Genomic DNA, 16,519 nt, shown 5'->3' with positions numbered 1-16,519 from the left:
TATGGTACTTTTAACAAATTCTTTTAACAAACCGATGTTGTCAAAATTTATATGAATATATTCGAAATCATTTTAAAAAAGACGTACATATAGCTTGAGAAAACGTATTTTAAAATTAATAAAATGAAAATATGATAAAAAGCATTTTATTTAAAAATTAAAAGCAAAAAAATATAAAATCGTAAATTTAACACTTACGTGGCTTGTCTGACAATGAGTATGTATATAACTTCTTTTATATGCGGCGCACGCGCGATTAATGGCATGAAGCAGACCTTGATATCGATTATTTTTGTTCTTCATATGATCATCTTATCTCTTATCATTTAAAAGATATGTGCATTGTTACAACTGTCCTCCGTTGCAACTGTCCTCAGTCTCCTTTATTTTTTCATTTTGTTTAAGAATTTTGATCAAATTTTGTTTAATTTAAGAGGTGATTAATACGCCCAACGTGGATTTTTAATACAGTTCTATTTATTTTTAAAAAAATCTTTCACGCGTTAATCAATAAAAAATTAATTATTGATAGGTTTTTCACAAAATCAAATAAGTCTATTTTATTTGTAATTTAAGTTATGGCGTCAAATTATTCTATATCAATAACGTCACATCGTAAACAATTTTATTTTGACAAGAATTCGACAGAAAACAGGAAATCTAAGAATTTAACATTTGCAAAAAATTTCTATTATTAAAAGCAAATGACAAAATTTTGTAAATAAAAAATGAAAAGTATTGCTTTATGTTTTATATAATACGTTAAATAATACTTCTTTTATCTTTATCTTAAAATAAAGTTAAGAAATATATATGTAACTATAAATTTAAATAAAAATATGAACAAAAGATATGGATAAGTAGATATTAATGTAAAATATTATAAAGCAAAATAAGTAAACATCCCGATAAAAAACTTGTTATATCAATATATATAAATATGTATAAACATGTATAAATATGTATAAATATGTATAAACATATCTAAACATAAATATTATATAATAATACATGAAATATGCATACATATGTCTTTCTTTCTATTATCAAATTATTTTTTAATGTACTTTTTTAATGTAATTTTTTAATGTAAAATAATAATAATATTTTTTTTAAGAAAACATCAAAAATATTTAATGAGACAATTTTCGTATTGTTTGTTTTAGAAAAAAATCAAGTTTGATAAAATGTAAAAAAATTTGCATACATAACTATGTATAATTTTACATACATAATTATATATGAGCAATTCTTTACATTTTTCCAAATTTTTTTCTAAAATAAACAATGCGAAAATTTTCCTTTTAATTTTCTTATATTTTATTATATTAGATCCGGAAAGTTTGTACCGATTAATTGAAGGAAAAATTGAAACGCAGAAGATTTAAATTTTAGTATACATTTATTAAATTATATAGGTTAGTCGGCACGAACTTTCCGGACTACCCAATATATTATTATTTTTATTAAAAAGTAATTTTACAAATAAAAGAAGAATGTATATGGACATATCTCATACATAATTATATATAATTATAAATATTTATAAATATACATTTATGTATGTTTATACATATTTATACATATATTCAGGCATGAAAAATTTGTTATCGAGAATTATGTAAAGTGTTTACGAGAAACAGTCGTGAGGTTTTTATTTTCTTTTTTAAATGGACTTTGGAGAAAATTTTTCTCATAATTTTTATACAAAAATTGAAACACTTTTCAGAAATACTCAGAAATATTTGAAAAGTTTACATCTTCTCTTAGAATTTTTCATACAAGTAAATGCTAAAATATTTTTGAAATTTCTTATCCTATGATTTTTAAAAAATATTTTAAAATTTTTTAAATTTTATAACATTTTATCACATATAACAGAAATTATACTTATAAAAAAATCTTAGAAATCTTACGATATATATTTCATGATTATATAAAAAATTCTGAGAAGATGTAGATTTTGAGAAATGTTCCAAATCGTATAAGAAATATGGAAAAAATTATATAGAAATTCTGAAAAATTATATGAAAAACTCTGAGAAAAATTTTCACCAGAGAATTTATAAATATTGATCAAATAGGGTAAACATTAGCTTAAAAGCATCGAAATGTTATAGTGACTTCAGTCGCTACCCTGATAACATTTAAGACGTCTTTTAGATATCTTTTAGATATCTTATGGAACATATTATCTGAGTATTAATTAGTTAAAACTGTTATAACCATGACATTTTGCATATTAATTTCAATTCATTTCAATCTATTCTTGTTTACTAGGGAATACTGAGAAAGTCTACATTTTTTTCTTAGAATTTATCACATATGGATCACATATGAATTCTAAAATATTCAAAGATTTTAATATTTCTTAAATATTTTATAATTTTTGAAAATATATCTTAAACTTACTCAGATTTTACAAGATTCTATTAGGAATCATGGAATGAGAAATTTTTTAAGATATTTGAGAATTTTAATATGTAAAAATTCTAGAAAAAATGTAAACCTTGCGGCATTTCTAAAATGTTTCAATTTGTATTAAAAATCTGAAAAATTTTCTACAAAGACATAAAATTTTTCAGAAAATTATTCTAAAAAATTATAAACCTTGCCGGAAATTCTCAATAGAATCGATAAATCCATATACGAGATTTATCCAAATTTATGAGAAATTATTAGCATATTTGGATGTATCCATATGAAAAAATTTCTACTACAAAATCTTACATGTTTCTATCGGCATCAATTGTAAATTGAATATATCTGCGCTTGAATGCTGATCGATAATTTTTTCGAATTTATTATAATCAATCGGATGTATATGCTTTTCCATGCATTTGCGAATGCAAAATTTATGCGTATTTACATGCACTTACACGCAACATGTAATGTTCCATTGTACCTGCATTGTATGACAAAAAATTAATCAGATTCTGTTCGCATATACAGAATACTAGTACACATTCATATTTGCGAACATAGGACATATCAGTCTGTGTTTGCGTTGCGTGATCGTCACCAGGTACTGGAATCTATTCGCAGTTTACGATTGTGTTTTTATCCGTATCTATATGAATTTGCGTTATATTGTAATTTATACGCATTTACAAGCAGTCGATATATGAGCGTGAAATTGTCACGCACGGATATTCGTCATACGTTTCTAGACGTACTGTTATATGCACAAAATTTATCCGCAATTGCACGTTTTTAAATTTTCAGATTGTGATTGTATTTGCGGATACATGACTTATTGATTTCTATTTGTGTTTGAGCAAATGTTGTCAATTGGTATAATCTATTTATATTTCTATTCCGTACCTATATTGAAATTTGTGTTATATCATAATTTAGCACTTTAGCAGTTAGCACACGTACGTAACTGCGGTATTTTTCCAGAGTGACTTACGGACTTATTGCTCCTAAAAATTTCTATTAAAAATAATCAGAAACAGCCAGAAACAGATAGAACTTCTAACGAATTTTAATGGATATCTCCTGTTTGAAAAGAATATTCAATTCTTATATATTTCTGTGAGCAACTATTATATGTCTGCAAATGCAGACAGAAAATGTAATTGTATTTAATAAAGATCTGTCAACGTATTAGCATAGCTCTACAAGTTTTTGCAGTAGAAAAATTTGCCTGTTCTATCTGTGTGTGTGTCGGATGCAATCTATATATATCGGATGCTGACAGTATTTATCTGTAATTACGGATACCGGATTCATCTGCATCTATTATAAATCAACATTGCAGGTGCAGATGAATATATAATTATAGATAGATTAGCATTCGATACATAATACAAATAGAAACAAACAGGCATCATAGTTATAGACAAATTCCTATAGGTTAACATTACACACAGATGCAGACAGGAATGGTATCTCTAATTGCGAATAGATATCATCAGCATCCGATACACACAAATAGAAACAAGTAAGTTTTTCTTACGCAAAAGCTTATAGGTGCTAATACGTTGATATCTCCATTAAGCCGATTCTACATTAATTGCAAGCTGATTGCAAGTTTGTTGCGAAAGCAACAACCAATCTGAAGCTTGCAATTTGAAATCAACACTTCATATTGGCTGTCGCAACAAAATTGGCTTGCGATCGACTTGCGATTAATGTAGAACCGGCTTTAAATACAATTATTATGATATTGTACAACTTATAGAAATCCACTGTGCGTAGTACGCTGCCAAGAGAGGGATATGTTTACTCGTAAAAAGAAAACGCCAAGAAGTCCTATAAAATATCCTACGATCAGTCTATTCATATTCTACCAGCTTTTTTAACTATTTTTATACGGATCTATTAAAGTTTACTCTGATGAAAATTCCTAACAGATTCATATGAAAAAAATGTATCCATTTTTAGTAGGCTGTTCTTTTTAAATCGTAATTTCTCATAAATGCGGATATATTTTGTATCCATGAGTATTCGTAGATGCGGATAAATATTAAATACGAATATCTGTTCGTATCTGCGAGCATTCGTGTATCCGTTTTTAGTAGGATGAATGTTAGAGAGTTTGCATAAATTTTGAAAAATATTACATTTTATAATTTATATATATATATATATATATATATATCTTTAATGTAATTTTTTAATGATTTTTAATTTTTTAACGCAAATTATGCAAAAAAATAAATAATAAAGTACTGCATTATTTGAAATTATTTGAAGATAATTCAGATACGACCGAGCCTCCCGAACGCGCTGTAACGTCGCACTGCAACAACGAAACCACAATTATTCAGTAAGAAATTAATATTTTAAAAATGAACAAAGGAAACGTGTTTAAAACGTATTTTATACCTTTATATAAAAGCACAATAATTAAAACACCGAAAATTGTTCTTTTATGTGCTTCAAGCTAAAAATGTGAAAAAAGTGATTTAAAAGTTCACATCGTGTTGATGAACTAGAAAAATGGAATTATTTTTATTGTGAAGATTATTTTAATGTACGTATTATATAAAATACGTTTTTTGTTTTTTAATTAAAAATTATAAAAATATTAATCATGTTTATGTAAAAGTATCCAACATAACCTTAAACGTAAGCTAAAATATTGAATGTCAAATGTAAAGGTATTTTGGGATTTTGTAAAATTATTTTACATCTAAAATTATTTTAAAATTATAATTCATAATTAATAAAAAATATGTTTTTAATGTGTAAATGCTATTTTTTTTAATGTTTATAACCTTACATTAATAAAATTTATCAGAATAACTTGCTTTTTCAATTTTTAAAGATTTTTTTCTTTTGCAAACGTTATTATCAACTTGCAATGAATCTTTTTTAGTAGAAAAGTTAAACATTAACTGATGAATTGATAATATTAATTGTTCTTTCCTATATATACAGGGTCCTATATATACAGTCCCGCGAGACTTCTCCCACAGGAAAGTAGATGGGATCGAAATAAATATAAAAGTCCTTTACCGCGATATTCATAATAATAATCGAGATATTAATGTTTGCAATTATACTAATGAGAACGCGCCGATAGAACGCTCCGGCCGCTCGAAGTATATAGCACATTGGAGAAGAGAGGAATTATTCTTTATGTTTTCACATTACTTTCAATACTATTATTTCTATTATACTAAAAAGTAATTTTACAAAAGAAAAAAGGATATATGAACATGTATGGATATTTCATATATAATTATACATATATATGTTTATGAATATTTATGCATGTTTATACATATTTATACATATTTATACATATTTATACATATTTATGAAAAATTTTTTATTCTTCCCGGTTCTTTCTTCTTTATGTATGTCTTGACTGATTATCTAATTGTTTCTGCTTTAACTTGTTCGGTTACTTTATAAAATTAGAGTTGTCATCTAAATTTTCAGTCGTAGATTCAAAATTTATTGTCATCTCATTAGTTGTAATAAATTTGTTTGAAGTTGCAACATTAGACAAGATTAATTTTCTCCAATAACATTCAACTTCAGTTACAGATATCGTCTATTAAGGGGTAATTAATCCACAGTAAGAAGGCTATATTAGGCTTATATTTTCCTACAATTAAATTCAATATATTTTCAAATATTATGTCGATAGCTTGTGAACGAGGTATGGATGTATGAATGAGTTAAGAATTTATATAAACCAAGTGCCCTTCTTGGCTATAAATATGCTGAAATGTAATAAATTCTATTATATTCTATATTTTCAGATATTTTAACTTTCTAATGCTGCACATTCAAAGTATTCTGTTGAACTATTTCTTTTTCTTCGACAACACAGATTACAGTATAATCTTTTTGTTGAATCGGTATTCAGGGCAGATTCTTCCTTTTACTGTACAAATAGAACCATTTGACGCTAACATAATCTATAGGTACTCTGCTATGGCGGAGTCAGTGTAATTTTCTCTTGATGATCTATGATAGATATATTAATATTTATTCACGCTACTTAGAATAAAATTGAAAAAAATTACCGCTGTAATAAAAATGTACAAAGTTGCTTTTATTCCTCGAATTTCTGGAACATTACATCACTCATCACTAACAATATATACTCCCAAATCATAAATATCGTTGAATCGACTTTAATGAATCCTGAATCCAGTCGGTTTGGCATTTTATTTTAATATTCTTAATTTATAAAGAGATTTTTAAGAAGAAAATTTTAAGTTTTAATTAAATTTTTTGCTTTAGCCTTCCAGCATAAGCATATGGTTGCAGATTGTAGATGACTTACTGTAGTGCGACGTCACGCACTCGTTAGTCAAAATAAAAATTGTTTTCTCAAATTTCAAATATCATTAAACTTTAGTTTTTTAGTACCTACCTATTGCTAAAAATTACAAATTTTATTATACATAAATTTATAATAATGCATATTTCCATAATAAACAAAAACACATATATTATTTTTTCGTGCAAACTTTGTATAAAATGCGGATATATTTATCGACTCGTATCTGCATTTGTAGATCATAGAATGTTCACTGGACTTATGAGGAATTATGATTTCAAAAGCATATATTCAACCTACTAAAAACGGATATGTTTTTTTTATATTTATCTATTAGGAATTTCCGGCAGAGAAAATTTTGAAAAAAATTTTTATTAAAGATGTACATACATTTCGCATATAACATTCATAAATCTTCGGCTTTTGGATTTGTCAAGGAAACAAATGTATTTTCGCGAAGATTACTTAGTCGCCGGTGTATCAGGTGTATCATTTATTTTCGGAACGTAGAGTACATTCTCGCGCATAAACGCCGCATACTAGCGGCATCTATCTCGGGCAGTCTCGATCGAGTCGTCGAATGATTAGATTCGTCCTTCTCGCTTGCTTGTTGTTTTCATCGTCGTTTCCCGTAAAATTGTCGCGATCGGCAGGGGAAGAGATGGAAATGTCAAGAATGCTCGCAGTGGATTTCGAAGTTTTCGGCATCGTGCAAGGTAATGAAACTCGTCTTTAATTATTATCGATTTTTCATCAATTATTTTATTAATGAATTTATGATATTTTTATTTGTCGAAGGTGTATTCTTCAGGAAGGTGGGTAAATCAACGCATGTCTAGCTGGGAATTCGACAATGATTATTTGAGACTATCGAAAATGCGATTAACGAGGCAACTCAAGCGAGAACCTTGAAATTTCTGATTCGCGACATCTATCGGATGTCCGATGTTAACCGATCTAAATATTCGCGTTATCTATTGTAAACATGAACACATTCTTCTTATCGATATTTTTAATGCGATTATATCTCTTGCTGTTCTTTTCTACTTTTTCTTTCGATGGATGAAATCTGAGTTTTTAGTTTAACTTTATAGAAAATATATTGACGCTTATAAGAGATTTTCAGTAAACTTATTACGAAAAATATTACCTCGGCCGGAAGTCGAATCCGGATCTCTTGCATTCTGTGCAATATTTTTTGCAAAGTTTAAGTTTATTACAATTTTTTAAGATTAAATTTGGGAAATTTGGGAGGATTATTAATATTTCAAATTGATTGCGTTGAAAGTCCGACAATCATATTGCAATTATAATTTTTGAAATTAATTCATTTAAATGAATATATATAATAGTTCATCTTAACATTCAGATCGTAGTGGCGCTTGGTATTTAAAGTAATGTATCTAACATAAACGGTCTTATTTCCAATTTTAATTTCTAATTAACAAGCAATTTGAGACTTCTTTAATTCGTAGTATTTTTTTACGATTTGTAGATTGAACAAAAATATTATTATTTGACGTAACTCTAAAACTTGAAAACAATTGAAAAGCACAGACAATAGGAACAGGAAACAAATTTCAATTTTTATCAGAAATCATGTTTGTCAGAGTACAGTCTCAGACTTAGGTCACTTAAACTAGAAACACATAAAAACATAAGGCAATAAGACTTAAGCAATAAGCGAATCGACCAATCATAGTAGAGAACATAAAGTAAATGTCTACTCTGATTGATCAATTCGCTTATTGTTTACGTCTTACTATCTTACATTTTTTAAGTGTTTTTGCCTTTTAAATGAACATAAAATCAAAGTATATATAATACTGAAACTTACCCGGATTACATTAAGAGAGAAAATTGTTAATTTTAAGAAGGATAAAGATATTCCATCAGACAAGACACATTCTGTTTGAAATAAAATAATAGAACAATTTAATTATAAATAGATAACTTTAAGTTCTTCTAACTTCTTAACATAAAACCGACACAATTTCATCTACTTTTGGAAATATCTTTCATCATCGGGAAACTTAGCGAATTCGATTAGACGCACATTAAAGCCGTTGTACACAAAATAACTTGAAGATATGTTTATAAATAAACATAGAAATCGAAATTCAAATTGTGAAATACTCAATACATTTTATTGTACTATTAGATAAAATATATATTTTATAATTCGAAATATTTGCATTTCATTTTTATATTTAAATTAATCAAAAATTAAGTCAGTGTACAATGGCTTTAATATACACTAATGCGCACTAGTTCTTCCAATTGAATTCGCCATTAGGCATATTGTCTTACTTGCGGATAACAGTACACGCAGAAACGCAGTAAGGAACTGGGTCTGAAGGGATGGTGCATGAACAGCCCGAACGGTACCGTAATTGGTCACATGGAAGGGACAAAGGCGCAGATTAACGAGATGTAAGCCGCGGATATTTCGTTGATACAAAAAAGTTATCGCGAATGTCAGATCACGGTCATTTCCTCTTTTTTTATTTCAGGAAACAATGGCTTCGCTACGTTGGAAGCCCTCAATCCCGGATCGATAAAACGGAATTCCGTAACGAGAAAGAAATCTCGAAACCGTCGTTCATCAACTTTGAAGTCCGAAAGTAGAGGCGTTCTCCAATTCTCGAGAACGAGGAATATACATTAACGTTCAAATTTTAAAATTATAATATTTATATATAAGTTATTTATATATAAGTCGCGTCTGATAATAAAACCATCCTATTTAAATAAATGTAAAATGTAAATAAGTATTATGTATATTAGTGTTTGTAATTTTAAAAATTATATCCAAATTTTTTCACTCTCCAAATATCATCTATCGCACGAAGTATTGAGAAATTAAATATTGGGGAATTAAAAATTTTAGCTTTTTTAATATTGCCAGAAATAAAAAGGCTTTAACAATATAGGAACATTCTAAAAATATTTTCGTGAATTATTTTGAAATATTTTAAGCCTTCTATATATAAAACATATTTTTTTAATATTTCAAAAATATTTCGTGCTGCATAGGATCGAAAATGAAAACTACTGAAATGTCTTAAATACTTTTATCGCATTCTGAAAATGCTTTCTATACTTTTGACACTTATAAAGATGACTCACTATTCGAACTAGGTACTCACCTTGAAAAGTCGTCGAGGAAAAAATGTTATTTTCAGGTTATATTAATATCAATTATATTACGAAGGAGACAAATAGTTTTGTTTTTCATTGCTGCATTAGAACTTTCCTTCTCGTTTTCGATGAATTTCGAGCATATATTGGATTGTCCGGAAAGTTCGTGCCGCAAAAGATTTAAATTTAATAAATGAAATTAAAAACTTAAATCTTCTGCGTTTCAATTTTCCTTCAAAATCGGCATGAATTTTCCGGATAACCCAATATTTTATTTCACTTTAAATACAAAGCGTAAAGCAAAAGTCAAAGCTTAATTAGCACTTTGCGCTGATTAGATTATACTTTTAAATCTAGAAAAATATAATTCCTGTTTCAGTAAAAAAACTTTTAATAGTTGCAGAATAAACATTTTACTGAGTGATTAAAATTCAACTCTTCTTTTCCAGAGCGTTCAATTCTTTAAATAAATTTTTCTTTATCGCGGAAAGATAAAGATCTTATCAGAAAATTGCAAGAACGTCGTGAAAAGATCGACTAATTACCTCAATTTCTAAACTAAAATATTCTTGAATTACTGTCTAATAAAAAACACATGAAAAGAATTTTTGCTGAAATACCTAAAATTATGCATACAGACCTAAAAATTATTTTGTTACTGCAGAAAACTTTATATTCTAATGAGAGCAATCAGTTGAGTTTCCGAGAAAATTATTTTTAGGTCTGTAAATATGCAAAATTTTAGATTTTTCAGCAAAAATGTTCTTTCACTGAGAGAAATTATTTACAACCAAAATTTTGTTGATATACGACTAACAAAAACGTTTCTACATTTTTATTTAAAAATTGTATTGTCAAAATTTAATTATTTTAACCAAAATTTGATTAGGACATAATTTATAAATAAAAAAGTAAGGAAATTTTTGTTACCACATATCAACAAAATTTTAATTGTACATACAAAACAATTTTTGTCAGTGTTTCGTGTGTCTATTACTAGATAACAACTCGAGCATATTTTATTTTAGCGATTAAGATCTATAAAATTTTAGGTCTTTTCACCCATAAGAAAATTTATTTTAGAAAACTTAAAAAATACTTAAAATTTATCATAGAGAAAAAAATCTAAAAAATAAAGGTAAATTTGAATACTTTAAACCTTCTTTTCTTTAAAATGACTTTAAAACTTATTTAGATAAGAATAAACTAACGCGCTGTGCTGATTATATTAAAGTCATCCTTGAAAAACTTTAAAATATTTTAAGTTGTTTTAACACGTGCGCTCTCTTTTACTACATTTTAAATTACCTCAATATTTTTTAAGTCAATTCTTAATTACTTTTAAAAACTTTAAAAGTAAATTGTCCCAAGGGTATGGAAAGATTTTAGATTTTAGATTTTTTTTGAATTTCTTAGATTTTAGATTTTTAAATATCTTTAAATATATCTTTCCATGCAGTGGTGATCGAAGAGGATCACTTCAGTCCGAACCTCTGCGAGTATCCGCAGAGTGGGTACGACAACGACACGCGGAAGTGGAGGAACGACTCGCGTCAGCAAACCAGCATCCCTCCGTTCCTCTCGTAGTTAGTCGGTGATCGCACGGCGAACCGCACGGTTCTCGATCGTACATAAATCGTGTAGATCTTCCTTTTTCTCTTCCTTTTCCTCTTTCCTTATTACGCCGAAAACATCCTCTTCGAAACGCGAATTCCTCGCGAACGTGCTCGCGAGGATGCGCCTGAATTCTTCATTCAGGAGTCTCGCACGTCGTTCTTCGTCATCGTAATTTGATCCCAACTTGGTGATCGATCTCGATCGGGTGACGGCAGAAAAGGACGATCGAATTCGCGCCGCGAATGGTATTGTGACGTGTAATAATAATGCTATGATCAGCAGAGGAGAAACGGTGAGAGGTAAAGGAGAAACAATCAGCATGAGATGTTTCGAGAGCTTCTTCAAGCACACCTGGCGACCACAGCAGGTGCATCAGGTAAAAACTAAATTCCATTGTTGTCTTTAACGTGATGACCCTGATCTGGCTTTATCACTTCACAGAAATGTATCGATCGACACGTCGGACACCTGCTAGTTTGATATTCTGTTTGCGATTGCATCACAGAATGATGTATTGTATTGATACGTGCTATCAGGTACGATAGTCGCATGCAGAGAGAATGGTTCCGCTGAAAAAAGTTAGGATAATATAGATCTAAAAATAACCCAGATAACAAAAAAAGTGTCTAAAATCGAGTTAGACGTTTTTTTGTATCTGAAAGATGACTTAAAGTTTTACGTCACAATTTTAGATTTTGTGTTGTTTGAGAATCATGTTGATTTACTAAAATAAATTATGTTGGAAGCTCACGCATGATGATAATATGTGAGAAAAGACTTTGACATTTTGGCAGTTAAGCTAAGCGCCTAAGAATTATTTAGATGGTCCAACATAATTATTTTCAAATCTATATCTAGCTAAATTTTTAGATACTAACCATATTTCTTCTGCGCGTTTATTAAATCAAATCCTTAATTCTTTTCTGTAACAATACAAATAAAAAAATTAATTGAATCGTTTATTTTTCTATTTACACTTTTATTATTATTTTAATGTAAAATTTAATATATTTTAATGTTTTGTAATAATTTAATTTTATTATTCAATCTTCTTAATATTTTGTAATAATTTAATTTTATTATTCAATCTTCAATGGTTCTGGATGACGATGTAAATACGCTTAAAACTTATAAATGAAAACTGTTTCAGAAGGTAAAAAAAAAAAGATTAGCATTAACCAGCTTTTTCATAAGAATTTCATCATGAAATAGATGCCCTTCTCTATCGCTAAAAGTTAACAAAAAGCCATGTCAAATATAGTTACATGCAAATTTACTAAAACGCATAGACATTTCGCAAGAACACCTTAACCACTGAAACACTTCCGTTATTTCTGAAGACGTCATAATGACTATGAAAAGTCTTCCTATGTGAAAACAAGACTATTTTTATATTTTTCATATTTTTCATATTTTTTTCCTTAGCTGTTGCTATTGGTACTCTTATTAATATTCAAAAATTCAAAAATACATTTTGTAATAAAAAATAATAGAGATCAACAATAACGATAAAATAACATTAATAACTTAGTACTTTCTGTGTCAAAATGAGATTATTTTTCGTAATTTTTTCTTGACTATTAATTATTGTTCTTATTAATATCCAAAATACATTCTTCAATAAAAAAAGAATGAAGATTTGCAATAATAACAATAATAGTTCTTAAATAATTTTCTGCAATTTTCGATCAAATCGCTACATTCTCAAAATAATTTATTTGAAATGTGATCTACTCGCCTCCAATTTATTCATCGCAATAAAAATTACAATAAAATCAATAACTGATAACCGATGAGAGATAACCAATTAAAAATCCCTCGTAATTAACGTAATTAATGTGCAAACTCAAAAGAATAAAAAGGTTATAATGATTGGTATTGTATTAATAAGCTTAAATTTACATATCAAAATAAATATTTAATACGTTGTCATTATAAAATAATATTTTATATATATAACAATATTAAATTGACAGTATTAAATATTTTTTTATAAAGATATTTTATTTATATATAATTATTTATAATAATATATATTATATTATAATTATTTTATTATTTTCTTATATTCTATGAAGAAACATTGAAAATATACATTCGTATAAGATGTTTCTTCATCTTTATACTTGTTTTATGATGATTATTCTCAATGTTTTCTATCTGTGACAAAAACTTATTTAGAAATATATTTTATTATTATTATTGCAAATTTCTATTTCTCTTTTTTTTATTGAGAAACATTAGGAATATTTGTATAAAGACAAAAAAACATTTTTATGCGATTGTTTCCAATGTTTTTCTATTCGTGTAATTTAATTATTTTACAAATCTTGTATAATAATTTTGAGAAATATACAATCTATTTTATTTTTCGTTAATAAATTGCTAATTAATATTTATTTTTTTAAATTAAGGTTTTTAAAAAAATGTTCTTAATAAATACTTTTCATTCCTCTCCCTCTCCCATATATCGGAACATGGTCATTTATTGACTGGCGCAACTTTTTACACAATTCGCGTGCCTGTAGTACGCGAATAAACTAATGTTTTTCATTGGCAGAACTAATGCGCACTGAAGTGCACATTGAAGTTGTACACTAACCTAATCTGAATGTAAAAAGAGATATCTCAATAAAATACCCAATGTATATTTTATCAAATACCACAATAAAATATATTGAGGATTTCGCAGTTTAATTCTACATTTTTATTAAACATCTTTACGTCGATTTATATACAACGGCTTTAAAGTGCATTGAGTGCGCACCAGCCAATGAAAAATGTTATAATAGTGCATGCACTATTATACTATGATTGACTACTACCGGTAAAAATTCGTATTGTAAAATTTTATCTCACCTATTAAAAAATATTTGTTTGACTAACTTGAATGCGTCCGCGTGTTTATTCCACGATAAAAATCGATAAAAATTCTTCAAAATGGCCGAGCGAGAAACGCAGCGACGGGCGATCGGTTCATCGATACCAGACGATCGACTTCTTTTCTCGTTATATCTAACACGATCGCGTAAAACACGGTCGTTATTATCGTTACGATCACCGGGATGGCACGTCCCCGAAGATCCGGCAAACGATGATCCACGAACGCCACGCAATTTCCATAATCGTACCTGTCCTCGCGGAAAATAATGAACGAGAAAGAGAGAGAGAGAGAGAGATAGAATTACGCAAGGTATGATTATATGTTTGATACGCGCGTATGTCGCAATATTCACTCGGAGATGCACGGAGGTGATCGCGTTCTAGACTTTCCTCCATCGTTCTAACGTTTATTATGTAGCGCATATAATGCAGTGTAATTTGCATTGTGAATGCGTGCAATTTCTATGTAATGTATGAAAGTTTCCTTGGAATTCTTCACGTAATTTTTCGGAATTTCTATATACATTTGAGAATTTTTCACAATTTCTATGTAATTTTATAATGTCCTGATTTTTAGAAAATTTTTCAGATTTTTTTAATGTAAATTGAAACATTTTTCAGAAATACTAAGAAAGTCTACAGCTTTTCTAAAATTCTTTATGTAAGTGCAACTTTTGAAATATTTTAAGATTTCTCATTCTATAATTTTCGAAAAAAAATTATAAAATCTGGAAGTTTAAAGTATTTTAAAAAGTCTTCATAAATTAATATATGTAAATCTTTATATATGTGAAATTTTTTAAAATATTGTAAGATATTTTTTTTTTTCACCACAAAAGTACCTCCTCTCATTTTCTAGTTAGCTAAAAATAACAGTATTAGCAGCTAATGATAAATTAATATATAAATATAAAACTCATTCCATGAAACAGTAGCATTCGTATCTAAGTTATTAAAAATTGTGAAAATACTTTAATTGTGCAAAGTATGTTTTTTATTTATGCGCTATGAATTCCAAGCGATTGTGTTTCTATTTAAAAAATCAAAGATAATAATGTACAAGTTTTGGAGAAGGTAAAAGTCAAAGATACAATAAATCGATAAATATAATAAATAGGATTGGTAATACTTTCGTTCTATTTGTTAACTTCTTTCTATTTTGCACAATTAGATAGTGTAATTTTACAATTTTAAATGACTTAAGAATGAATATGACTATTTGCTTCAAGAGGGAAGTACCTTAAGAGATGCAACGCAAAAAGTGAAACTATGTGAATAGCACGAAAGCGCATAAATCCTGTGTATTTGATTTTCTAAATCAGTTGTTATTAACACGTGGGGGGCTGACTGACAGCCTACTTAGTTCCCAATAAAAAAATTTTTTTTTAGCTAAACAAAATGAGGGTAAAAATTTTTTTTTGCGGATTTTAAGAGCGCATAAACACCGCATTATTATATAATTTATTCATTAAAATTTAGTTAAGTAGGGGGGAGGATAATTAGGCAGACGTGTATTTTTTTCCAGTGGAAAGTCTTCTACTATTTTCGCAATAGTTAACAAGAAATTGCCGAAAATTGATCTTCAATATTTTTGAAATCAAATACTATATTTTTTTGCTCAAATACTATCAACTTTACAGAAAAACTGCAAGAGACGAAAATTGTTTATTTTCTTCTCATAGAGCTCTAAAAATTTTTTTAGAATTTTTTCAGAATTTTTTAATACCGTGTTTTCTCATGTTGTTAAAAATGAGAAAATATAGTACTAAAAAGTTGATAAAAAATTCTGAAAAAATTCGTAGAGTTTTATGAGAAGAAAATAAACAATTTTCGTCTCTTGCAATTTTTTCTGTAAGGTTGATAGTATTTGAGTAAAAAATTATTGGAGACCAATTTTCGGCAATTTTTAACAATTAATATTTTGTTAACTATTGCGAAAATTGCAAAATGGATTTTCCATCTCAATTTAGTCCGCTCTACATGTCCACGAACTCTGTCAGAATAATTATTAGACACCCTGTACATCTTATATATTAGGTGTAGTAAAAAGAAATCCATTGTTTTGCATGAAATTGAATAGAAAATAATGGATTTCTTTTATTACAACTAATATATAATATATATATATAT

The 16,519-nt window shown here is 27.7% G+C and overlaps 2 protein-coding genes across 2 annotated transcripts in view; both read left to right on the top strand.

Moving 5' to 3' along the window:
- Positions 1 to 7,328: 7,328 nt before the first annotated feature.
- Positions 7,329 to 9,529, top strand: LOC105621750 (acylphosphatase-1-like). The gene is made up of 4 exons (XM_012203206.1): positions 7,329 to 7,464; positions 7,547 to 7,563; positions 9,072 to 9,181; positions 9,262 to 9,529. The coding sequence occupies exons 1-4, from the start codon at positions 7,329 to 7,331 to the stop codon at positions 9,374 to 9,376; spliced, it is 378 nt and encodes a 125-aa protein (XP_012058596.1). The 3' UTR covers positions 9,377 to 9,529.
- A 2,248-nt stretch (positions 9,530 to 11,777) lies between these two features.
- LOC105621749 overlaps positions 11,778 to 16,519 on the top strand; it is a 10,600-nt gene continuing 5,858 nt past the window's right edge. Inside the window, exon 1 of the mRNA XM_012203205.1 lies at positions 11,778 to 11,882. Within this exon, the coding sequence (XP_012058595.1) occupies positions 11,778 to 11,882 (105 nt within the window). The remainder of the gene's footprint in view (positions 11,883 to 16,519) is intronic.

The sequence above is a fragment of the Atta cephalotes genome (assembly GCF_000143395.1).
Source record: "Atta cephalotes unplaced genomic scaffold scaffold00037, whole genome shotgun sequence".
NCBI classification, from domain to species: Eukaryota; Metazoa; Arthropoda; class Insecta; order Hymenoptera; family Formicidae; genus Atta; species Atta cephalotes.
The sequence above is the reverse complement of the archived record's forward strand: the minus strand, read 5'-3'. Positions and strand labels throughout refer to the sequence as shown.

Bases quoted from the DNA above. Each gene is read 5' to 3' on its own strand.
- LOC105621750 (XM_012203206.1), top strand. From the start codon at position 7,329: ATGATTAGATTCGTCCTTCTCGCTTGCTTGTTGTTTTCATCGTCGTTT. The intron at 9,182-9,261 runs GTAAGCCGCGGA...TTTTTATTTCAG, and splicing joins AAGGCGCAGATTAACGAGAT to GAAACAATGGCTTCGCTACG.